This window comes from Typha latifolia, chromosome 5 (genome assembly GCF_019914945.1).
Source record: "Typha latifolia isolate L0001 chromosome 5, TyphaL0001v2, whole genome shotgun sequence".
Taxonomy (NCBI): Eukaryota; Viridiplantae; Streptophyta; class Magnoliopsida; order Poales; family Typhaceae; genus Typha; species Typha latifolia.
The window spans coordinates 4794056-4819961 of NC_133090.1; the positions used below are offsets into that span (position 1 = coordinate 4794056).

Below are 25906 nucleotides of genomic sequence, written 5' to 3' on the forward strand. Positions count from 1 at the left end.
CGAAGCCTCCGGTGATGATGCGGTTGCGACTCGAAGCCGCCGGCCGGCCAGATTTGCCGACGAGGCCGAATTCCGCAAATTAGGTATTTCGGATTTACCTATTTAATCTTTAATTAAATTAGAGGGGTGGAAGAGGGCTTACGGGGGAGTCGTGTGGTGGTCTCTGCTGGCTCCGGCGATGCTCCGGCTGGCCGATTCCACGGTGACGACTCCGTCGGTGAAGGAGGAAGAAAAGAGGGAGAGAGAGAGAGAGAAAAGAGGGCTTAGGGTTCCAAAGAGAGAGGATTAGGGCTAATTATAGATTAGGAGAGGATTAAATCTAATCCAATTCGGATTAGATGAAATCCCCCCAAATCAGCTGCGTGCTGGAGAGGGAGAGGGGAGGGGCTGCACGTGCAGAGCACGTGCACCCACCTCTATTTTTTTGGTTTTGACATCAACTATTCAGCTAGTTAGCTTAGCTGAACTCCTAATGAACATTTAGACCTGCCTTAGATGATTAGTGGCATAGTTGAGGTACTCTTCATGAACATAGGCTTGTCTAAGATTCTAATCAAGTTCTGTTTGATTTATGAGTCATTTATGGTTCCTTGAAACTCTCAACAGCTTTGTTGTTAATTTAAGAGAATGTAATGTTTTAGCAAGATGAATTAGGATCCTTTCTCTTTTAAATATCGTATTAATCTGTTATTTTTGTTCCTTAGCATGTTTCCGGTTAATGTAGTATGTTAGGTCATTAACTTTTAAATATGTGAAATCCATGGAACTATTATCATTAAATCAAAAAATAGTCCTCTAGCTAGAGTAGTACTTGAATAAAATTCATGTATCTCTTTGGTAGGGGAAAGGTAAATGAAAAGAATCTTTTCATGCATAGACTAAACCAAGAGAGAACCCTTCCTACTGGTTACTGGTACTCACATAGATGGTGCTTTGCTCTTTATTTTACCACTTTATACAGATTCTTGATTATTTTCCTTTGGTTCACACTATTGTAATATGCATATAGGTGTGTATATATCTATCTGCATAGCTGCGTATACAACATCCAGAATGAACTAACAGATCTACTGATAAAGTTTGCTCTGATTTTTCAATGTACTTGTTGTCTCTACTTTCCTTGACTTGCTGATTTTTTCTATTGCATTGTAGGGGACTGCTGTTGGTCGCTTGCTTGCAGCTACTCCGAATTCTGATGAGCTTTTATGGGTTCTCTGGGAACTTTGTGCTATCTCCAGGTTAGTTATGTTAACTTTCATTCAATGTTTCAGGCACGGACATAGTTCTGTTTGACTAGGATGTCTATCTGAGTGACTGATTTGGTAAATTGTGTGCTATTACACTAAGAAAGAGTAACACACTATAGGTTGGTGCAATGAGCTGATTAATACTTAGGGAAGAAAAACTAAAAACACATTTGAGTCATGTGTTCAAATGCTTAAATTATAAGAAATTAAAAATTCATATTGTCCATACGATTTTCTTTTTCAATAATGATCAATCATGCCATAAAATCTTCTATGGCATATATAAATTTTAAGGAACATTTAAGTTCTGATTACTCCATAAGTCCATATTTCATATGCCATTCAAAAGCTATTTGAAGCAACATACTTATTTTGTCAACCCTTATGAGATGTTAATGCTGTGAATCACTATAAGAAGAATCTATTTCATACCTCAAAAGGTCTGAATCTTATTAATTCTTGAAAATGTGAACCTACATATTGTGAAATAGGGATACATGGGGAACATATTTTTCATTTAGGATATGAGTGTTAATTCAAATTCCAGAAGCTTACTTTGTCAATGCTTATCAGAGTTTGATGTTGTGGACAACCGCAACAACATTTTATTTTATAAGTCAAAGGACCTGAATCTTACTTATCCTAAAAAGAGAATCAATCTGACATACTTCTGAAATGGGGAACATGGAGTACAGATATGTAGGATGTGAGTGTTTCAGTGATACATGTTTTTACAATCTAATTATGTGCATGTGGTGCATGATGCACCTTGCATCCAAGTAATGCAGGTCTGATTCTGGTCGTCAAGCATTATTGGCTCTAAGCTACTTTCCAGAGGTATGCTACTAATCTCTTAATTTTATCTGTTCTGGAAGCACAATGATTTTCTTTTTAATTAGGGAAATTTTAAATAATACCCTATAATTTCCTCTTTTTCTTACTAATGACATCATATTTGAGGATTTTGTAATCTGATCCTTTCTTTTTTCCTATAATTTATATAATGCCATACTGTTACTTTGATCAACGATGGTAGTCGACACGGCACGGCACGTTCTAGTCGACACACGGCACGGCACGGCACGTTCTAGTCGGCACAGCACGACACAGAACGTGCCGCAACAATTGTCGGCCGTGCCGTAAGAGAAGGAAAGAAAAAAAAGGGATACTCACTTTCATCTTCGCCGTTGCTGTCGCCAATCGCCGCTTGCCTTTACCGTCACTGTTGCCGTCGCCCGAGCTCGCGTCGGGTGTCGTAGCCCGAGAGAGGAGGAAGAGAGAGAGAGAGAGAGAGAGAGAGAGAGAAGGTTATCGATTAAAAACTTAAGTTGTGGATTCAGATAGTTTTTAACCGATAACCTTATCTCTCTCTCTCTCTCTCTCTCTCTCTATCTCTCTTCCTCCTCCCTCAGGCTAGGGCACCCTATGCGAGCTCGTGTGACGACAATTGACGACGACGATAGTGATCGGCAATGGGTAGCTCATCGACGAAGTCCATGACGATCGGCAGAACTATTAGGAGGGGTGCCGTGCGGCACCCCTCGTGCCACATGCTAGTACGCCGCTGGCACGGCAAGTGTCGATCGGCACACCTCGTGCCGGTCGGCATGGCCATCCATGACTTTGATTAATTGCCATTAAACTAATTCTATGAGTTATGTAACTCTACTGATATAGTTACTAAAATACCCTTAGAAAAATTTCTAATCTAGATCTGCACTAAAGCAAACCGATTGTCTATCCGCAAATCGGAACCCTCTCCCCCGAACAAATCCCTCTTCCTCACACCAAGGCAATACCCCATTATAGTCCACTTCACCAAATCAATATGCTCCTCTAGCTCTGAATGTTCCTCTCCAACTAGGCCCTTTCTCCCCAAAACAACTTTCAATGGCTTGGTGGAGGGGCTTCGAACAACTTGAGAAAAAGGGTCTAACCAAGAATGCCGGTTATTAACCCTTAAATGAAATGGAGAAGAGAGAGTAGGGTAATTTATGTATTTTAGAAATTAGCCTTAGTATTCTAATAAAATATTCATTGGTTAATAACTTAATACCTTTCTGCTTGAAAATGGTTGGGTTAACACTGGGTATTATATTTAAATTGTAGGGAAAAAAGAGGGGTCTAATTACAAAATCTTCAAAAATGATATGCTAATAAAAAAATAGTAAAAATGTAGGGTATTATTTGAAAATTTCCCTTTAAATTATTGAGCTGCAAGTTTAATGCTTGTTATAATGATATAGGCAGTATCAGTTCTTTTGGATTCGTTGCATTCATACAAGGATGTAGAGGCAGCTGATTTGAACAGTGGTAGACTACAAATCCTTTTTGTTCTTTGAGATGAAGATTCATCTTTTATTTCTTTCATTTTAATATTTTATTAAGTATGCATCCCTCACTCACCCAGTTTAGTTATTACAGGAGCGGCTCCGTTAAGTCTTGCCATATTTCATGCTGCTGCAGAAATCTTTGAAGTGATGGTCACAGATTCAACTGCTTCATCACTTGTATCTTGGATTGGACTTGCTGTAAAGCTTCACAAGGCTCTTCACTCATCTTCTCCAGGGTCTAACAGAAAGGATGCTCCTACAAGGTTGCTGGAATGGATAGATGCTGGTGTTATTTACCACAGGAATGGGGCTGCCGGGCTTCTTCGTTATGCTGCCGTTTTAGCTTCTGGTGGAGATGCCCATCTTTCTTCAACCAGTGTACTTGTCTCTGATTCAATTGACATTGAGAATTTGCTTGGGGATTCAACCAACAGTTCAGATGGCCAGGTTATTGATAATCTTCTGGGGAAGTTTGTCTCAGATAAGTACTTTGAAGGTGTTGCGCTGCGCAGTTCTTCTATAGTTCAACTGACAATGGCATTTCGTATTTTGGCATTTGTTTCAGAAGATCCAGTAAGGACTGTTATTTCAGCTTTCCTAAATAGTATGCAAGTTTTATTTTTCTCTTCTAACATTAAGTTTTATCTTATCATGATCTTGATTATGAAGACTGTCGCTGCGGCTCTTTTTGAGGAAGGTGCTGTTACACTCGTATATGTAGTTTTAGTCAACTGCAAATCTATGCTTGAGCGCTTGTCAAATAGTTACGGTCAGTACTTTAAGTTCAGCCTTTCTAGTATTGGGATTAGTCATGTTTGTTATTTTGTCTATTTATGTGAAATTTTGTGAAGCATGATATTAATCTACTTATCCAATAAGTAAGCTCTGTTAATATGTTGCTGTATCGAATTCCTTTACATTGTGTACATGTCTTAATGCATAAGTAGATAATTATTAAATAATCATAGCAGTATCTTCAAAATAATTGTCTACTGGTTATTTGTGATTAGCAGCATGGATGGTCGTGCCGATTGGCACTTGCCGTGCCAGTAATGGCACGACACTTGGCATGGGGTGTGCCAATGGCACACCCTCGTGTTGACCCGTGCCGGGTTGGCATGGTTGTGTGCCGTTCGGCACGGCCTCGTGCCAGCCATTGTGCCATGTGGAGCCATTTTTTTTTTAAATTTTTTCTATTTTCATCAATCAGTATCAAATTAACTGATCAATTGATTATTTAGAAGGCTTAGATAAAATTAATGATAGTAAGACTAGAGATGATAATGATGATGACGATGGTGATGGTGATAATAATGAGACTCAGTCTGGTGGCGATGATAATGGAGATGAGATATGCGTCCCTGTTACACAACCTTCTTAGAGAGGTATTCTTTTTACAGAAGACTTGAGTCTGTAGGTAGCAGGACATTAGGAGATGTGCACCCACAGAATGATATGAGTTCATCATAATTACTATCATATCAATCATACCTACTAAAGCCAAAACACCATTATTATACTCTATATTTACAATCTGCATATACTTATTGTGTGTTTGTGCTGGTGTCATTCATTCCCGTTGCATGTATGATATTCATATCATATTATAGGAGAATTACAAAATTTTTATTTGTAAGAAGACTATGATACGTTACAACGAATAATACTATCGGCCAATGAATTTTGAAGAATATCGACAGTATTTAATGCAACATTTTCGTGTTATTCTTGTGCTGACAAATGAAGGATTTGATTCTCCTCGTCATTTTACGTTTAACTAGATATTAATTTTCATTATTAAACTATTATCGATTAATATTATGTGTTCAATTATATTATGGAGTTAAAATTATTAATATTAGTTTTAATGAATGTCTTCAATCGTAGTATGTATTGAATAATATTTATATTTAATTGTTGCTTTATCTTTAATAAAATATGTCATTTACAAAAATAATCTAAAGATAAAATATTATAATGTAGGTTTTAAACTTTTAATACATATATTTAAACCAAAAACTAAAGATTGATATATCGAAGACTGAAAAACATCTTTAAATATCCTAAGTTTATTATAAATATTTTAAATGCATGCCACTGGCATGGCAGGGTGTGCCGTGCTTATGATGGCACGGCACGGCACGTGCCACTGGCACGACCATCGTTGATTAGCATATTCTACTTGCTAGTGGTACCATATTTAATTTTACATATGGTGTTGTATAAATGTTCTCTTAGAAAAATTTCTCTTAACCAATATTATGTTTCCATTAAAGGAAAAATTTATTTCTTTTGGTGGAAGAACTCCAATGAGCATGCTCATAATTTTATTGCTAGATCTTAAAATTTGCCTTCCAGTGGCTCGTATTTGGACATCATAGCTTGATATTTTCTGCTGTGCTGTTACTGATGATTAAATTAGTGAAGTTGTTGAAGTGATTAAATTAGTCAAGTTGTTGAAGTGGCAGGGAGTCAGTTTGCTGAATTCAAATTTAATATAGGTAACTGAAAGCAAGAATACTTGTAACTCATAAGCAGCATATTAGATTAGGTTAGCTTATTAATCTTGTTCAACGATGGTCGTGCCAGCTGCATACTGGCACGTGGCATGAAGGGTGCCGCACGTCACCCCTCCGATCAGCTTTTCACTAAAGACTCTTCGTCGCCGCTAACCTTGCCGTCGCCCGCCATGCCCGAGGTCATCGATCGCGACGTGGATGCCCTAGCCCTTGTTGGGCCGGGTTGTCGGGTCGATTCGAATAAATTCTTAAGCTATGAATCTCGCGAGCGGCGATGACGACGATGAAGCGCTACTAATCTTCCTCTCTTGCGGCAGGGCCGGCATGTGCCGACCACTGGCCAGCACGGGCCATTCCATGGGACGGCCCTCCATGATCTTGTTTACGTGTATTATGCTAAATAGTTTTGTTAAACTTTATGAGAATTCATGCCTAGAAGTAAAACATCTTTGAGATTAATATCATTTATCAACTCTTATCACCTCTAAGCCTTAGAAACAATCTAATCCTTGCTGTTTGGTTGCCGGTTAAAGGGAAATCTAGTTTAATTTTTCTCATTTTTTAATAAAATTATACCTTTAATCTGATTAAGGAACATAGGGTGTTTGTTTGTAAACTAGAAAAGTAGTATAATAATTATTTTTAATGTGGCATAAAGTTGAGTAATGGTAGAAATAAGAAGTGGGAATTACTTGGCTTTCGTCAATTGATGCAAATACATTTGGTAGTGGGAATTATTTTTGATTTGACACAAATTCAAATTAAAGTGTTCCGTATCCTTGTTTAAGGAGTGGAGATTGAAGATATCTCATGAAAATTGACCAAAATACCTTTTGGAGTTGATAGATGTAGTCACCGAAATAATATTATTAAAATTAATATGCACCTCGAAGAGTTTGTAATTTTATGAACTTTGTTTTGCAATGTGGTGTTATATGTACACAATCGGAATTTGTATTTGTAAAACAACAATGCTAATTATACGATCATAATTACCTCTATATAAGCAATGCAGCTTTATAGGTATGCAATGCTTGCTTGTAATTAATTAATGCAGATTTTTAGGTACAAAATAATAGGTTTTTAGGTATGAAATGAGAGGCTTGATGTAATCCGGGTTAAATGGGATCACCTCATGGACATTAGGCCCATGGCATGAGTCACTTATCTAAATAGAGAGTTAATTTTATAATTTAATTTAAACTATTTTCAGCTTATGTTAGTCAAGTCGATTTAACATTGGACTTATTGTGGTTTGGGTAATTGGTTAGCCTCCAATATATAATGTGGAGTGCAACCTAAATTAAGGATGTTTTGATGAATAAACTTTTCTTATTGGGGCGTTCGAACACAATGAAGGGGCATTCGAATACTTGCATTGCGTTCGCAAAGTTAGAGACCCTATTTTGGCCGTTGGAATGCCTTGCGAGGCTGTTTAAACGCTCCGCTGTGAGAATGATTGTATTAAAGCTCATTCTCTGCTATGAGAATGATTATATTAAAGTTATTTTTCTTAGTTGTTTGGTTGCCAGGCTAGCCTCTAAATATGTGGAAGACGGCCGACCTCGTTAGGGTTTTATCGAAGGAATCATGAGTTAACCTATCTTGTCCCCCTAACCGCGCATCACCTCGTTGTCTGTTACTCGTAGCCTCCTTCGAAGGTCAGACCCTCTATCTATTTTGGGATACCGACCATCTTCTCCCACTCTTCCTTCACCTTGCTGCACCTTGGGCAAACTATACCCGAAACCCACATCCACACTATCGTCACCAATATCACTACCACTCGTCACTAACACTACCACCGTAACTCCACCGTATTTTGCCCTAGCTACAGTCCGAATTGGTGAAGGGTGTAAATATAAAAAACGTAGATCAGAAAGTTATAGGTCAAACCTATTTAGTTTCGTAATTTTTTGGCTATGGAGAATATATGGCGAATAACTTCCTTCTATTGCGCGGATTGCCTTCTTGCACCCAAACTTGATCGAGTAGTTGAGACGGGTCATAACAAGTGGTATCAGACCCACTGTTCTTCGGACACCATGACTATGATAAGAGCCATGTTTGCAAGAGTCCAATGGGAGACTTCTCAACCCGTGGACACCACTATGGAAGATTTGGAGGCGAGGACGCTGCCGAGGTCAACCTCACCACCACGACTGATTCCTCTATCGATGCCAAAGACACCAAGAAGAACCAACAGTGTGATCACCTGCGATGAGCAGTTTTGATCTGAGGCCTAATAACGGGGCTGATCGGTATTATCATGAAGGTACCACTGTCCCTGTTCATCCAGTGGCTCCTCCACTATCATCTCATGCTGCATATGAGGAGGAAAATGAGGGCTATGGCAAGGTTTCGAAACTTGGTATTGGGATCGAGATCAGCCGTTAGAAAAAACGATACTTATCGGCCGTATTGTCTGTATCGGTCATATCGGTCCCTCGTATCGGATCGAACTATTTTTAATTACGAAAAATTCTAAATATTATTTGAAATGCAGAAACATTTCTAAAAATTTATAAAAAATAACAGAAAAATAAGAAATAAAATAGTCATATATGAACTTTAAAAACTAAAAGAAAAACAAATTAAAAGAAAAACATACTCAAAACTATAATAAATTTCATCTTGAATTAGACGAATTTTTATACTCAAATTATTATTGCAGAATAACATGAAGAGAGAGATATCTCTTTACTGTTCTATAATAGTAAAAAAATAGGAGTTAAAAGTGGGTGAGAAAGAAAAAAAAAACTCATCTGAGTTTACCAAAGTGTGAACTAGCCAAAGGAGCTCACTGAAATGGCCGCCAAATAAACTCGGTGAAGTGTAAGAGTGAGAGGACAGTGTGTGTGAGAGATAGAGTAAAAATTAAAAAATTAAAAAGAAAACAGTTGATGACATCAATTATTAATGTCTCCTAGGTTAGATACATTTTAGATTCGACCTAAATCTAAAAAAAAAAATTTAGCCGATATTGTTGTTTTCAGCCGATACGGACGAAACTAGCCTATATCGGTCGATATTGTTCGAAATAGGACCAAAACCGGCCTGATCTTGATCCGGATCAGCTAATTTGACTTGGGAGTGACTAATTTTGGGATCCATGGGCTATGGGGGTGGCCAACCTAGAAGGCCTTTGTTGTCTACGCCTCTTGAAAGGTGAACATAACCGCCATCGACGATTCTCCGCAATCAAGCACTGCTACTTCGTCGCCACGAAGAGGATGCCATATGGGCTGAGCTTGATGAACCAGCATTACCAAGACTTCCTCCTAGAGCTGTTGGTATAGAGCAGAGGAGAGTATTTCCACCAAAGAAAGAAGAAGTGGCCATCCAAGGTGGAACCATTTGCCTTAACTTTCCGCAATTTAACGGAGGCGATCTGGTCGATCGGGCCTATCGAGCAGAATAATTTTTCAAGTACCAGCGAACACCTAATGCACAAAAGGTGTTATCGGTATCTGTCGACGTCATTTGTATTCGGTTGGGACCTTTCAGATATGAAGACTTCTAAGCCGCCCTCACCCAACTGACCCAAAAGACTACGGTGAGGGCATACTAAGAAGAGTTCAAACGTGTGAGCAATCGAGTACGGGGTTGGATAGATTTCCAACTCAAGAGCATGTTTAATAGCGAAGGGTTTTTTTTTATGATGAAAGATACACGGCAAGGCACAAATGTGCTCGATTGATGACAACGGTGATGGTGCTAGATGACATGGATGAAGATGATGTTAAACCAGAGGTGGAAGTCTAAACCGAAATCTCATTCCTAGCTTATGCCGGATTCTCCGCAACGACTACTATCTGGGTTGATAGCACCATTAAAGGCTATGTCGTGTCAATTTAACATTGAACTTATTGTGGTTTTGGTAACTGGTTAGCCTCCAATATATAATGTGGAGTGCAGCGTAAATTGAGGATGTTTTGATGAATAAGCTTTTCTGACTAGGCCGTTCGAATGCAAAAAAGGGATATTTGAACGCTTGCATCACGTTCGCAAAGTCAGAGACTCTGTTTTGGTTGTTGGAATGCTTGGCAAGCAAGGTTCGAAAAATCGGGATGGATCGGCTTTTCAAAAAGACGATATGTAACAGTCGGATCGGCCGTATCGGCCGCCTAGATTAGATCGAATTTTTTAATGACATAAAATTCTAAATATTATTTAAAAATGTAAGAGAACTTCTAAAAATTTAGAAATTTTTTTTACCAAAAATAAGAAACTAAAGAAAGGAAAAACTATGGTGCAATAAAAATTGAAAAGAAGAGATTAGAAAGAAGTGAGTGGAAGAAAATCAAACAAAATAAATAAAAGGGAGAGTGGAAGAAATGTAAAAAATTGAGAGAAATAAAGAAATAAATTAAAAATTATATACTAAAGTTTGTTGGAGTTCGCGGAGTTAGATCTTGTGTTGTCGCAGTTCATCGGAGCTAGATCCTTTCGTAAGAGAAACAATAGTTATATCGTAAGGAGAGAAAAAGATAGAGAAGGAGTGAGAAGAAAGAGTGAGAGAGAGAGAGAAAGAGAGTTCGAATCAAGCCTAGATCGGGATCGGCCGATCCGGCGAACCATGCTCCCGAGCCGTTCGAACGTCCCGCGATGAGAACAATTGTATTAGAGTTATTTTTCTTAGTTGTTTGGTTGCTAGACTAGCCTCTAAATATGTGGAAGATAGCCTCATCAGGATTTTATCGAAGGAATCATTAAGTAACCTATTTTTTTCTCTCTAATTTGAAGCTTCTCCCTCCTCGCTCAAACCCTAGCCACATGCTATCTTGTCGTCGGTTACCCCTAGCCTCCTTCAACTGTCGGATTCTCCATCTTTCTTGGGATATCGACCATTTTCTCCCTCCTTTCTTCACCCTACTGCACCTTGTGCAAACCATACCCGAAACCCACGTCCACTCCATCCCCACCATTATCACCACCACCCGTCACCAACAACACTTCCATATTTTCGCCATATTTTGCCCTAGTTATAATTCGAATCTGGGAAGGGTGTAAATACTAAAAACGTAGATCAGGAAGTTACAGATCGAACTCATCATGTTTCATAATTTTCTGGCTGCGAGAGAATATTTGACGAATATTTTCTTCCGACTGCATAGACTGCCTTCCTGCACCCGAGCTTGATCGAGTCAAAACAAGCCCTGCCATTTAGTCTTTTAGCAAGATAAAATGGTAAAGTCACTTTATGCCTAAGCTCATTCTAATTGAGGAGAAAAACTAGTTCACTTTATCGTTCAAACTAAAAGTTCCTGTTCAGTTTAATCATATTTTAGAATGGATAGGTGGGTGGTAGGGATGAGAGGATTTTGACATGACATGTGAAACAACTTTAGTCAAATTGAGGGTAAATTATAATTGAGATGGTTATGTGGAATGGGATTCAAAGTTTCAAACTAGCATGAGCACTGTTTCTAATCTGATTTAGGGATAATCCTATGTTTGCTTAAAAATCTATAAAAATCATCATGTTTCGTAATTTTCTGGCTGCGGGAGAATATCTGACGAATATTTTCTTCCGACTGCATAGACTGCCTTCCTGCACCCGAGCTTGATCGAGTCAAAACAAGCCCTGCCATTTAGTCTTTTAGCAAGATAAAATGGTAAGTCACTTTATGCCTAAACTCATTCTAATTGAGGAGAAAAACTAGTTCACTTTATCATTCAAACTAAAAGTTCCCGTTCAGTTTAATCATATTTTAGAATGGATAGGTGGGTGGTAGGGATGAGAGGATTTTGACATGACATGTGAAACAACTTTAGTCAAATTGAGGGTAAATTATAATTGAGATGGTTATGTGGAATGGGATTCAAAGTTTCAAACTAGCATGAGCACTGTTTCTAATCTGATTTAGGGATAATCCTATGTTTGCTTAAAAATCTATAATGGTGTTCCTTAATCTAGAATGAATCCATTAACCAACAACCAATCGAGGCCTAATCTATTTTATTTCTTAGTTCAATGTGGTATTAAGTGCAAAGATTTCAAAATTTTTAAAAAGTTGAGGAAATCAAATTTCCTTTTTGATTCCTAGATTTTGAAGATCATAGCCCTAGAATGAAATTGTTGCCACGATGGGTATCTTTGACACAATTGGTGCTGCCACATATTGTACCAATATTGGAGGATATAGGCTCGTCATGGCATGACACGGGGCTATGCCATCAGCTCACCTCGTGCCAACTATTTGTAGCCTATTGGTGTATACCTTGTGCCAGATGTATGTAGCTCATTGGCACACCCGTGCCCATTGGCGCAACAATCCTTGCTGAAAAGTGTCTTAAGATATATGCTTGAAGTATCCAAGTGCATATGTTTTACTATTTTTATTTTCAAAAACTATTATACATAATGACTAATGAGTATCTTATCTGATTTGATACGACTAGAGTATTGAACTCAGTAGAACATCATCTAACTATGGATTATCTCAATTTTTGAAATCTAGTCCTCCACCTCTTTTATTTAGGGAGTTAATAGATCTTTGCTATTAATCATTGGATCCAAATTGGTGTGATCCAATCAAGTCTGAAACCAAATTGATGCAATCCAACTAGCTCTGATACTATTAATGATGTGATTAACTAGCTCGGATACCTCTAATGAAGCAACCCGGTGAAGGATTGCAACTGAATCCTTAGACTGCAAAAAGCTTTACTAGCTTGCTATTTGGATGCGGTGTGCATCAGGCTTAGCAAGTGCACCCACTTGAGACTCAATTTCTGAAGGTGGTGCTGCGAAGAGCCTGGCGGGTGCGCACCTAACCTATTTGGCACTAGAGTTCTTCTCAAATTCCTGAAAGCGGTGCGCATTGAGATCCATGGGTGCGCACTAATGCAGACTGACTTGCAGGTTAGGCTTGTTTTAGCTTGCTCGTGTGGATGGGGCTTTAGGTGGCATATAGGGATTGAGGGAGGCTGATTGGTGGTAGTTGGATTGAAAGTAGGACTATGAAAGGCTTAGCTAGGTGGTATTGGTATAAAGATCTATATTTTCGATACAGTAAATGGGTAGCTTGAGCTAATGAGGGTGATAGTGGAAGATGGCTAGGGCTGAGGTGTGGGGCTACTAGAGATGGAGATTGACTGTGGGTTGGAGGCTAGAGGTGATAAGATGACCGAGTGGGGTAGTGGAGATGGCTCAGCAATTGATGGTGGTGGTGGTTTGTAGATATGATAGATGGCCAAAGGTTATGATTGGCTATGGCAAGGGCAAGGACGAGATTGTACGGGAGGTAGAGATGGATAAGGCAAAGAGAGACGAGGGGAAAGAAGTCTTAGATGGAAGAGACGGCTAGGGCCAAGATAAATATATAGAGAGATAGAGAGAGATAGAGAGAGACAGAAGAAAAGAGTAATCTATTCAATAATTTAATGCATGCCTAAGATACAAGCCATAACGCTCAATTTAGATGAATTAAAATAGTCCTAAGATAACTAAAATCGAAAATGAAACAAACTAATAAGCCTTAGATCACACTTCCGCCCGAGATAGAGTCCGAATTTGAACAGATTTTCAAAACCAAAAACGTAGATCACAATGCTACTAATCAATCTCTCTTATTTCATATTTTTCGGACGTCTTTTGATAATTTGTTGATTATTTTTTTGGAACTGTGCAGATTAAATTCCTGTAATTCAGGGATTCGGTCTAATTTGGACTCGTACTCAATACAGACTTAGACTATAACAAACACAATAATAACCTAAAAATGTTTGAGGCAGTAGAGTGTAAGACATTTTCTTTGAATTTCCCTGTAAATGTTACAATTTATATTTTCTGGTAAGTGGAGGTTTACTCGGGCTTTCTCTGTACCATGCCTGCAGTTTCACTTATGTTTTCACTTACGATTTTCCAACATATTTTAGATCGTCTGACAGAGTTACATGTAGTCATATACCTTCCTTTAAGTACTCTTGTCAACTTATTGGTTACTAATATTCAGTTTGGAGACAATTTGCAGTTCTGATTTGATAATCTATCTGTTAGCTAGATAACTATACATGAAATTTCACTAGATTGTCATTCGTCATGTTTATTTTTCAGCTACTTATTTCAGAGCCTAGGCTGGTGGATACTGGATAGAACACATGGTCTTTATGTACTCCTTGTCCTGTGACTGATGATGTCTTTGATCTATACTCCTTCAGCAATATCTATATCATCATGATTCTCTAGTTGTTCATTGGTTCTATACTATGCAATTTGCATTTGAATTCTGATTGTTTTTTCTTCAGATTATCTCGTTGATGAGGGAGCAGAATTCAGCTCTACAACTGACTTGCTTTTGGACCGTAGTCATGAGCAGAGCCTTGTTGATCTTATGATTCCCTCTCTTGTCTTGCTGATTAATCTCTTGCAAAGATTAAAAGTAAGGTTTCAAAGCACCAAATTTGAGACTATTTTCTTGCAAAGATCTGATGAACTATGCTAGGAAGATAGGAGCTGATATGTAATTATTTATATCTAGATGTTTAAGTGAAGAATCTGCTTAGCAGATTATCTTCATTTTATTCTCAAATGATATTGAAGTCCAAATGCCTGTCCAACTGAGTGCTATGTAAGGTCATGTAAGATGAAGATTGCAGGCAGCTGATTTCCCTTCACTTTTAAGTGGAAAAAGATGGAACTTCCCTGATAACACCTTTTCAAGAGTCAACAGTTGCTAGCTATAGTTGTTTTAGTTTGATGAATTGAGTTTGGTTTATAGGACTGAGTCAGTTAACTATAGGCTAATGCTAGGATAGGAAAATAGCACAAAATGAGTTGGATTATCACAATAAATACAATTTATAGCTTCAGCATATGTCAACATATTGACAATTATATTATCTTCAGCTCTTATTCCTTCATATTTATATTTATATCTTATTTTCTTAGTATTGACTGAAACTTTGTATTAAAGTAACGATAATATGGGACACCGAATCATAAGTTCTTGTTTTCTTTAATTATCTTATTTCCAAAATATAAAAAAGGTATGATAGTGTCAGAGGTTCCTTTCAAGTTTCAACCATTCAATGGAGAGAGTAGGGAGGACAAGATGCTTGCGAGCTCTCATTACTGAAGGGGTTATTTCCATGACTCCTTGGATGTAAGAGTAAGCCTATTGTCACACTAAATGATGTCAATGTCATGTATCTTCTTTTCGAAGTAGTTAAGAAAATGAGTGAGCTAGGAAACTGTTTCAAAATAGGTGCAAGCATTTGTCAGTGAAAGCAGATGTTTTTCAGTGAAAGGGATTCATCGACTATGAAAGTGTTCTTAAAGTTTTGATCATTTTCTGCACCTCATGTCTTCTGTTGGACTTAACAAACCACTTCTCCTATTAGTTTAGAAACATACCTTTTTAGTGAACAAAATGGCTAGATTTGCATCTCACCTATTTTACTAAAGTATTTCTTGAAATAAAATTATTTAAAAATACTGACTTATATTGTCATTGTTTTTGTAGGATATAGTATTTTTGTTGTTTGACAAAGTATTGTATTCTTTGACCTATAATTTTTGTTTTCACTATTAGTTTCAAGATAATTGACTATTTGTATTGGATATAAATCAATCTTTGTAGGAAACGAAGGAACAGTATCGCAACAAAAAATTACTGAATGCACTTCTACAACTACATCGGGAAGTTAGGTAAATATACTCTACTTATCTTCCTCTTATTGACAGTATGTATATTATCTGAATCTGAATGTTACTACTCCAGCCCAAAACTAGCAGCATCTGCTGCAGACTTATCCTTCTTGTATCCTTGCTCTGCTCTTGGCTTTGGTGCCACCTGCCATCTTATCACGTCGGCGCTTGCTTGCTGGCCAGTGTTTGGTTGGGCACCAGGCCTATTTCATTGCCTTCTTGAAAATGTCCAGGCCACTTCATTGTTAGCCTTGGGTCCAAAAGATGCCTGCAGTCTGCTTTCCCTGCTGGTATGCATGTTTCTCATATGCTTTTTTTTTATGGTTGTAAAATGATGATGCATTTGATGCTTCATGATCTGATAGAACTGTTAGGTATTTCAATTATGTTTTCATGACTAGCATATCTAACAAATATACTGTGGCTTCTTGCATCAAAAGGGTGATCTATTTCCAGATGAAGGTATATGGCTGTGGAAAAACGGAATCCCCCCGTTGAGTGCCATTAGAACCTTGAGCATTGGAACAGTTTTGGGACCTCAAGTAGAGAGCGAAATCAACTGGTACTTTAAATCAGAACATCTATCAGTACTACTTATTCGGCTGACGCCACAGCTTGACAGAATTGCACAAATTGTCCTGCATTTTGCAACTTCAGTATGTATTGGATATTCATCTTTTTCATTGTTCAATTGACTTGTTTAGACTATTCTGCTTGTTATGTAATTACATGCTATATTGTTAATTTGTGATCTTACCTAGTTATTTCTTACAGGCCTTGGTAGTTATACAAGATATGCTCAGAGTTCTCATAATCCGTATCGCCTGCCAGAAGACAGAATGTGCAGTTGTCCTCCTACGGCCAATTATTTCTTGGTTGGATGATCATGTTGATGAAACATCCCTATCAGATATGGATATCTTTAAGGTAATAAGATCGTATTTTCTGTTTTATATTTTACTTACATCTGATCAACTAAACTTGGAGCCATGGATCATGTGTAGGTGCATCAATTACTTCATTTTGTTGCAAGCTTGTCAGAGCATCCCACAGCCAAGGTTACTTGATTTATATTTGAAATAGTCCTGCTACTTAAGCTTGCTTGGCTCTTATTATTCTTCTTTGTACAGATATTATTATGTAAGACAGAGACTGTAAGGATACTTAGGAAAGTACTACAGAGATGTACAAGTGCATCATACTCAGAAGAAAAGCTGATTTTGGAGAACAGAGTACCTCCCAAGAATGTCACTTTGCTTGGTTGGAGGCTTCCCTTATTAAAGTCTTTAGCATTCATCTTCAATTCCATGTTATCTGTGAAAGAACTGCAACTGCATGATGAGTAAATCCTTAACTAATTATTTTGTATTTATGTGATGAAGTGTTTTGTGTTGTTTACTCTTAACGCCCTCCCTTGAAAATTATAGGTCCTTGCATGAGAGCATTAGCGTAGACGAAAGCTCCTTAATTATGTGCCATCTCTTGAAGTTATTACAGGTAAATTATGCATTTTGCTAGGTTATGGTTGTCTATTTAAATGACTTGGGGTTGCTTTTGCAAGTAGATGCAATGCGAATAAGAAAAAGTCTCTAAACTAATTTAATTGTATTATGAGTGAATTAATTATTATACCAATGGGATTAATTAACTAGCAAATATTTCTAAATGGCCAAGTTAATAATGCCCCTAATTTTTTAAATGGTTTGACTATTTTAAAATTTTACTTCTGAGTACTTGGAAGGTGATGGGCAGTTTTCATACTTTGTTAGGAGATGAGTAATAAAAATAATTAATATTCTGAACAAATTAGGCTTCTCGGTCAGAAAGTTTAATTTTTTCCTATTAATAGAACTGTATAATTCTTCATTATTTATCTATTTAAGAAAATTATTTAATAAGTGGAGCTCTGCAAAAGAGCATTCGTGGTAGTCATTTACCAAAATTACTGATCCTTGGAGTTATTTTGTTGTGTTTAATATGGAAATCATTTAAACTCTTTAGTCCATCTATTTGGAGTTGGCTATATGGATCCTTTTCGTCCATTAATCTCTTTGTACTGCTATTGTTCTCTATTTTCATAACTATTTTGGATTGAATGTAAGAGTCCCTTTTCTCAATTGATTAATTCTAATAGTAGTTTTCTTCTTTGTTCTTTTAGAGGAAATTGTAGGATACTTGTTAATCAAGTTTGATTGAAACTTGAAAGCAATTCATATTTGAGGCCTTAAATTTATATCTGTTTTGGGTGTGCTCATGGCCTGTTGACCATTGGCATAGTCTTTGTGTTGCCTTATCGACTATGGAAATTTGCCATCGCAAGGGGAAATCTAAGAGAGTTCGGCAGTTCAATTGCGTTGCCTACTGTAGCTACTGCTGTTGGAGGGAAGGAGAGAGAGAGAGAGAGAGGAGGGTGCTGCTTTCACTGCTCAATGATTTAAGAGAAGTGGGTAGGGAAATCGTCCTGCTATTTCTTTGAGTATTAAGTCTAGGTTTAAGTTAAACCTGACAAAATTATATATGGACTGAAAACATGCATCCCATTTGTCGTTTAAATTCACCTTCAGATAGATAAAGATGGGGTTAGGGGAAACCTTCTTTTTGTATTGATTGTGGATATTACATTGTTGGCAAGGGCAATGGCAGAGGGTGATTGTAGAAATAACTGTTTTATTTAAGATCAATGATTATCTTTTGAACATTGCTGGATGTTGGTGAGAAACTATGATATCTTTAATTAAAATTCTTTAGGTTGACATTAACTTAGAATTGATGAAATGAATGTCTTTCATAATGTTGGACACAGCTGTCAATGTCAAGTGGGAGAAATTGAATGTTTCACAATTCATGTGTAAACATTTGATAGTAGTTTGTTCCGAGTCATCTGATGTCTTTTCTGGTTTTGGTAATATAATTCCTGTCAAATGTGTTTTTTGAACCATTTTTCATTTCAAGTTGGTCGATCTCATTTAGCTTATTTTTGTCCACTTTAGTTTTGAGCAATCATGATAAATTTTTCTTTGTCAGGTACTACCAGTTGGAAGGGAATTATTAGCATGTGCCATAACTTTCAAGGAGGTAATTTCTTCTTGTCCAGGTAGAAGTGCTCTTGCATTGATCTTTTCACAGATCCAATCTTCTAATCAAGAGGACCAAGAACAAGATGAAATGGATACTGATGATAACTATTCCAATGAGTATGACTGGAGGCAGTCTCATGCCTTCTTGAAATGCTGGAAGAAGTTTTTAATGTCCCTGGATTCTACCGACTCTACTGGGAACTTAGTAATAGAAACAGTATATGTGCTGTCTTTGAGTGCTATTTGCCTTGCCTTGGAAGGTGACAAGTAAGTTTCTTTTTCTTGTCTTGAACCAGTCTTTTCTCTCCATCTTGTTTCTTTTACAGAAATATTGTAGATGCTTCATGGTCTCTATTGACAGAAATTTATGATGAGTTTATAGAGAAGTATCTTTTCTTTAAAAAAAAATTTTACACAGCTAAATTTAGATTTTGCCAATGTTCCAGAAAGTGTGTTGGGAAAAAAGGATGACCAAGAGGATTCATGGTGTGCAATGGATAGCAGGCGCCATGAATCCAAGGCATATCACAGATCATTTATATTTTCTTAATTGGCTATATTCCTCGGTTACTACTTTAGCATTGATCTCTTCCCTCTCTTCACTCTCTATAAAGGTTTTTCATGGAGACTTGAGCTTATGAGAATATTAAATGTGCAATATTGGAACAACTACTAGCACTTTTCTGAAGGGCAGTTTGATGGCCGCCTAGGCGGCTGCCTTTGGTGTTGGTTGCTTGTGGACTGCCTCTCATAGGCCGTATGTGGCCTAGCAAGGCGGCTGAACTGCATATCCAATTGTTGCCTGTCCATGTGCAGTTTTTGCCGGCCATTTGCCGGTTTGAGGCACCATTTTGGCAATTTAGGTGGATTGAGCAATGTATTGAAAGACGGCCGCGGGTGGCGGGCAGTCACCCCACCGCCTTGCTAGGCTACATATGGCCTATGCGATATATAAAAAATAATTATATGTGATATAATATATATTACTTTTTTTAATAGTGTCATTTACAATCATAACATTATATCATAATTTACAAATATGTATGTATATGTATATATACATATGTATATTATATATTTTATTAATGCATTTAAAATTAATAGGCTCTTTGGGTGCATGTCAACTAGTGAGAGGGAGAGCTTTTTGGGTGAGCACGTGGCCTTTTAAACTTCTTTTTTCTCTGAGACAATCCTTCTCGGCTTCCTCTAGTTGCTACTTGCCATCGGTGGCGTCGAGAGTGAAAGGGAAGAAGTAAAGAAGAAAGAGAAGAGGAAAAGACAAGAAAGAAGAGTTACCTGTCGGCTGCCGCTGTCGCTGCTGCCACTATTGCTATCGTTTGCTGCATCACTCAAGAGAGAATGGAGAGGAAGATGAGAGATCGATCCGATATTAGGGTTAGGGCTAGCAACTATTTTTTTTTATATAAAAAAATTGTCACTAACTATCCATTGGATAGTATGACCTTACTCGACCCGCTATAACAACGAAGCGGGCTGCACGGGCCGCCAAATGGCAACGCGGGCCCCCAAAAAACAAATGACAGCTTGCTCGCCATTAATAGGCCGCCTAGCTGCATGGCGAGGTAGTTGGGTCGCCGGTCGCCTTTTAAAACACTGGGATTGAGTGGGCTTGGGTTGTAGTTTAATAAATATTTAATTATAATGTGTTGCTACAAATTTTATTTGTGTGCTTATAATATAGTTCTAGACATATTATTTAGTTCATTTATAAATATAATAGTTTTTTTTTCTTTGAGAAAAATGAGAACTTAACGATGTCCCAATTGAACCTAATGCGTATACTAGTTTGTTGCTAACCAAATATTATATATAGTATATTAAAATGTAAGGCTGCACAGACACCCGCATATCCCTTATGTGCTATGGAGTGGGGTGGCTGCCTCCATACTGCAGTTGCGAGCACTTTTCGCTGAATTGGCTACTAGTCATGGACTGAAGATTGAGTTGAATGATGTTTAAAGGGGTCATTTGGTACCTTCTAATGCAACTGCATTTCCTAATAAATGCATCTGACTGATTCTCTCTGATTGTATTGGGTGATCTTGATCTGTTAAAAGGATATATTTAGTATTATTAAATTTAGTATGATAAGTTAGGTGGTTGATGCCATATTTTAAGTATAAACAAAAATATTAAATAACAACTAACATATATCATATATAAAGATATACTTATTTCATCAAGAAGATGACTTTGTGTTGCCCGTAATTCTGGATTGTCTGAGGTATAGCATTTGGCAAGGCATATATTTAGAAGTTGCATGTTCTTGTCTGGTAGATTCAAAGATTGTCAACTGATCTGCAATTTATATGGGAAAACTGTTCATATGCAATTCATAAGTATATTTACCTGTTCATATGCAATTCATGTTCTTGTCTAGTATACTTGGTCCAATTTAACTATATCTCTTCATTTTGCTTGCAAGCAAGCATGTTATGAACAGGTAAACATTGTTCTGACATACTATAATGCATGTATTAGTTGTTTCCTTCCAGACATCCTTCCATGTCTGCCATATTGGCTGCCATGCTTGCTTCATTGGCAGTTTGGCACCTTATCGGTCATTACGGTTGCCATACTGCTCCCCATGAACCCAAATTTTCATAATGGGCTGCCAAGCCCATGGTGTGGCGATAGTAGCTAACCACTCTACTGGTCGCCATAATGGATATTTTTTTTGAAACAATGCCCTTTCATTACATATTGTATAAATATGTGCAGATGTAATTAAGGACATGTATAGTAGAGTGCTAATTATTCGAAGGGTTGAGAGATAAATGGATGCCCTACCTTGATATGGTAGTGCTAGGGTTCAAATTTAACTCTTGCATTAATTATGATGACTTATAGAACATGGAGGTTCAATATTATACATTGTTTTCTAATGATGTCATTTCAGTTGAGGGATCTAAGTGGGGGACAAACTCCTTTAGAATCCTGGAGATGAATATTGAATCTGATAATTTTTCAGAATAAGAAAATCTGAGACTGGACAATGGGATATTGGTAAAATTAGAAAGTAAAGGATAAACTCATAAGTAGAATGATAGTCGCGAGATGTCAGTAGTAAATAAGAAAAAGAAATAAAACTTGATTATCTCAGATTGATTGTCACATAATTAGATTTATTGGACTACACTGTTTTAGTTGAAACTTGAAAGTTGGCAATGCGCTCAAAATGTGAGTAGTTGAGATGGATGAGACACTACTATAGGGCAACATTTCTTTCATGTTTGAGTTGGGAGTAGCACCAATCCTGTGTAATATGCAGGTGTTGACATATCCCATGTAAGGGGGAAAAAGCACAAGGTGGTCAGGAAGACTAAAGGTTCATCAGAGACTATAAAGATTCTCATGTTACTAGAGCAAAATTGCTTTGACTGTTTGCTTATTTTATTTTATGATGCTTAAAAAGATTTGGTGAATCTTACTTGTATTATCTGTAATTTCAACCAATTATTGAAGCTTGTCTATGTTGGTTTCTTTATTTTTCTTTTAATTAGTTTATTTGTCTAGTTAGTTTGTGCATTCCGGACTGTGAGATACCTTGTTGTGAGGCTATCTTTTTAGATGTAGAGGTTATGATACTTCTTTTGGTGCATATTACATGCAAGTATGCAACTGTGTTGTCAGTTAGGCTTTGGCAATTTAATTGAGTTTTTTTACACAAGCATTGAATTCCTTGTTGAAATCATGAAAAGACTTCTCCACTGATATATATTGAGCAACAGATGTCATGCTGAATTTGCCATCTTTGATGGGCTTGGACTAGCTGGCCTCCAATTAGTTTTGATGGATGCTCTTAAACTTTTGATGACCTTGTACATTTGATGTTTTGTACTATTTACTTCTGTATTATCAGCTTCATGTTTGCAGGCTCTTTACTATCTAAAGTATGCAAATTAGGTATCTTCTGGTATTAGATTCAGTATCTCATATTGATCACTTCATTTTATTGATTGCTAGTTTGGAGGGTATTGTGATTTTGAGGTGCCTCTTTGGGCTCCCATATGAGCTGGAAGGTGCTGCAGATTCCTTTCATGAGAAGTTGAATGAAGTTGTGAATTTAATCAAAACATTTGAAGAAAAGATTAGTGAGAATGAGAATTTGACTACTATAATTGGAAAATCCACCTTACATGAGGTATGCTCTATTATATATGCTTTCACTTGTTGCAAGTCTTGTTGAGTACATATATTCAAATTGTAGGTTAAGGAGCATCTGAAATCAATGATGTGTCTGCTTAAGAGCTCTTCTGGAACATTACCCACCACAGAAGCCACTGCTTTTAGTGATGGCTTTGAATCCCCAAGTGATGTCGTTCGGTCTATCTTTATGACATCTCATTTAATGCCGTCTTTAACCAGAATTCTGTTGGATGATGAAACTGCACTATTTTTCTTGAGTGCTTGGAAATTCATTGTAGAATCAGAAAAGAATAGTGCTGATATTCCATATGGAGGAGCTGGTGAAAAGTTTGTGTGGGAGTGTTCTGATTCTTCTCTTGATAGACAATTGATGCCCACTCAATCTGCAAGAAAGAAACTAGCAATAGGAGAAGGATCTGGTAGACGTATACGGGATAACGCTGGGTCTGAAGCTGTTTCATTAAATGCATTTTCACGAGGACTGAATATCCCCAGTGTCTCTGTTGGACCTACTCGTAGGGATACCTTCCGTCAGCGCAAGCCTAACACAAGCAGACCACCATCAATGCATGTAGATGATTATGTTGCCCGAGAGAGAAATATTGATACTGCGAGTAGTGGTTCTAATATTGTAAGTTTGTCCCAACGGGGTGGATCAATTAGTGGAAGGCCTCCATCAATCCATGTGGATGAATTTATGGCAAGGCAAAGGGAGCGTCAAAATACTATGCCTGCAGCGACTGTTAATTCAGCTCAAGTCAAGACTTTGTCTCTTCCGATTGATAATGATCCTGTGAAGATTGATAAACTACGACAGCCAAAGGCTGATCTTGATGATGAACAAGAGATTGACATTGTCTTTGATGAAGAATCAGGATCTGATGATAAATTGCCTTTCCCTCAAACAGATGACAGTTTGCAATCACCTCCGGCCATTATTGGGGAAAGCTCTCCAGGTTCAACTGCTGAGGAGACTGAAGGAGATCAAAATGAAAATAGTAGGTTTCCTCAGAATGGTACGCCATCATCAACAGCTGATGGAAACTCACGTGCTGCTGTTGCTTCAAGACAATCAGTTTCCAAGTCTGTAATGCCATCTCTGCAAGATATAAATGTTCCTCCGGAGAAAAATCCTTTAGTAACAGGCAGAGAGAAACACTCACATGTTCAACCAGAAGAATCAAAGTTTGTTTCTCTAATCACTGGGTTAAGGAGCTCTGATGCTCAACCTTCAGCAAATATAGCTGGCTTTCCTTCGTCTTTCCTTAGTGCACATTCTGCACTGCTACCTGTTAACACATTACCTCCCTCTAATTTCTATCAGAGGAAAAGCTCACAGATGTCTTCTGATATTTCCTCAGCCATGGGGTCTCAAGCATATGGCCACCAGAAGCTTCCTGCCAACCAGCCACCTTTGCCTTCTACCCCCCCTCCAGCTCCTGCCATGTCAGCTCAAAATGCTGACCTTATTCAGAGCCATGCATTACCTCAACTGAACAATTTAGGAGATACTCAACCACCACTTCCTACTGGATATCCTTTTCATGCTTTTGATGTCACTGGCCCTAATGCCATTGCAGGGCTTCAGGTAAGAGAAGATAGACTTCTGTTTATAGAGAGTTCCTTATATTCTTCTGTACTGACTTCCATTTTCAGCTTCAGACAGAGAATAATATGTTACCAACTGGCAACAGTTCATCTTCAAATGCGCTGCTAAATCCAGAGTCAAAGTTCTCATGGAATTCATTTACTGGAAGTAGGTTGCATGCTGAGCACTTCTCTTCTGTTACCTCTTCACGACCAACACCACCACTTCCTCCACCATATTCCACTCCATCTGCACTAAGCTCTGGTTCGCCTGCTTCAGTGTATAACCATACCAATTATGTTGGAAATCAGCGTTCACCTTCCTCTCGTAATAGTGATACAAGTTTAGGAATGACTCCTTCATCAGGAACTACTATATCCTATTCGCTACCTCCATTTACACCACCATGGCTTATTAGTAGACCTTCTTCAGTACCTGGATCAGTTCTTAGCTCGCCACCTCTGCCTCAAGGCCAGCTTTTGTCTAGCCTTTCACAAACACTCCCTAACTCTCAGCCTTCAATTCCATCATTACAGCCAAGGCCACCACCGCCACCGCCACCACAGCTACCTCATCCTTCTCAGTCTCCACAACAACCCACTCATATTCATATGCCACAAGTACATTCTGAACAAGTGATACCATTCCCACAAAATTCTATCCATGTTCAGGTTCCCTTACAGTTTCAGCAGCAGCTTCATGTTCCTCAGATACAGCTGTACTATCAGCAGGAAGTTTTGCAACCTATGCGGCAAGCAGTTGAGCAAGTACAATCACAAGATCATCATATCCAAGCTGATAGCTCATCTCAGCATCAGAATGACTCTGGGATGACTTTACAGCAATACTTTGCTTCACCTGAAGCCATTCAGGTTCATAGTATATAAATTATTCCTACTACATAATATTACTTTTTTCACTGCATTTCAGTTCATGCTGATGAATAGTTTGTTGCTCTTTAATAGTCCCTGCTAAGTGATCGAGATAAGCTTTGCCAACTTCTGGAGCAGCATCCAAAGCTAATGCAGATGCTTCAGGTTTGATGCGTTGATTTTAACAATCTGTTTATATGATATCCAGCTATTTGTATCTTGTTTATTCACAAACTGTTGCATGTTCTTGGCTTGCATAACTCTCTAATTTGTCACAACTAGAACTTGTAAGCACTTGGACATGGAAGCATATTTAAATGAAGATGAACATATGCCAAGTGGGATCGCCATGCTAGTATCGGCGCATTCCATGCTGGCCGGTATTTTCTGTGTTAATAGGATTGGCACATGGCATGAGATTTGTTGAAGATACCGCTGCTGCTAG

The 25906-nt window shown here is 37.9% G+C and overlaps 1 protein-coding gene across 2 annotated transcripts in view; it reads left to right on the forward strand.

Moving 5' to 3' along the window:
* LOC140789932 (protein virilizer homolog) overlaps positions 1–25906 on the forward strand; it is a 48947-nt gene that overhangs the window by 20601 nt on the left and 2440 nt on the right. Inside the window, exons 11-28 of one of the 2 annotated variants that reach the window (XM_073139847.1) lie at positions 1153–1238; positions 2036–2084; positions 3494–3560; positions 3672–4153; positions 4250–4349; positions 14353–14486; positions 15687–15754; positions 15828–16044; positions 16195–16410; positions 16529–16681; positions 16759–16812; positions 16885–17096; positions 17182–17251; positions 18779–19098; positions 22819–22996; positions 23063–24589; positions 24658–25461; positions 25555–25626. In XM_073139847.1, coding sequence (XP_072995948.1) covers positions 1153–1238; positions 2036–2084; positions 3494–3560; positions 3672–4153; positions 4250–4349; positions 14353–14486; positions 15687–15754; positions 15828–16044; positions 16195–16410; positions 16529–16681; positions 16759–16812; positions 16885–17096; positions 17182–17251; positions 18779–19098; positions 22819–22996; positions 23063–24589; positions 24658–25461; positions 25555–25626 — 4809 coding nt within the window. The remainder of the gene's footprint in view (positions 1–1152; positions 1239–2035; positions 2085–3493; positions 3561–3671; positions 4154–4249; positions 4350–14352; positions 14487–15686; positions 15755–15827; positions 16045–16194; positions 16411–16528; positions 16682–16758; positions 16813–16884; positions 17097–17181; positions 17252–18778; positions 19099–22818; positions 22997–23062; positions 24590–24657; positions 25462–25554; positions 25627–25906) is intronic. The other variant, XM_073139848.1, reaches the window with a different exon arrangement.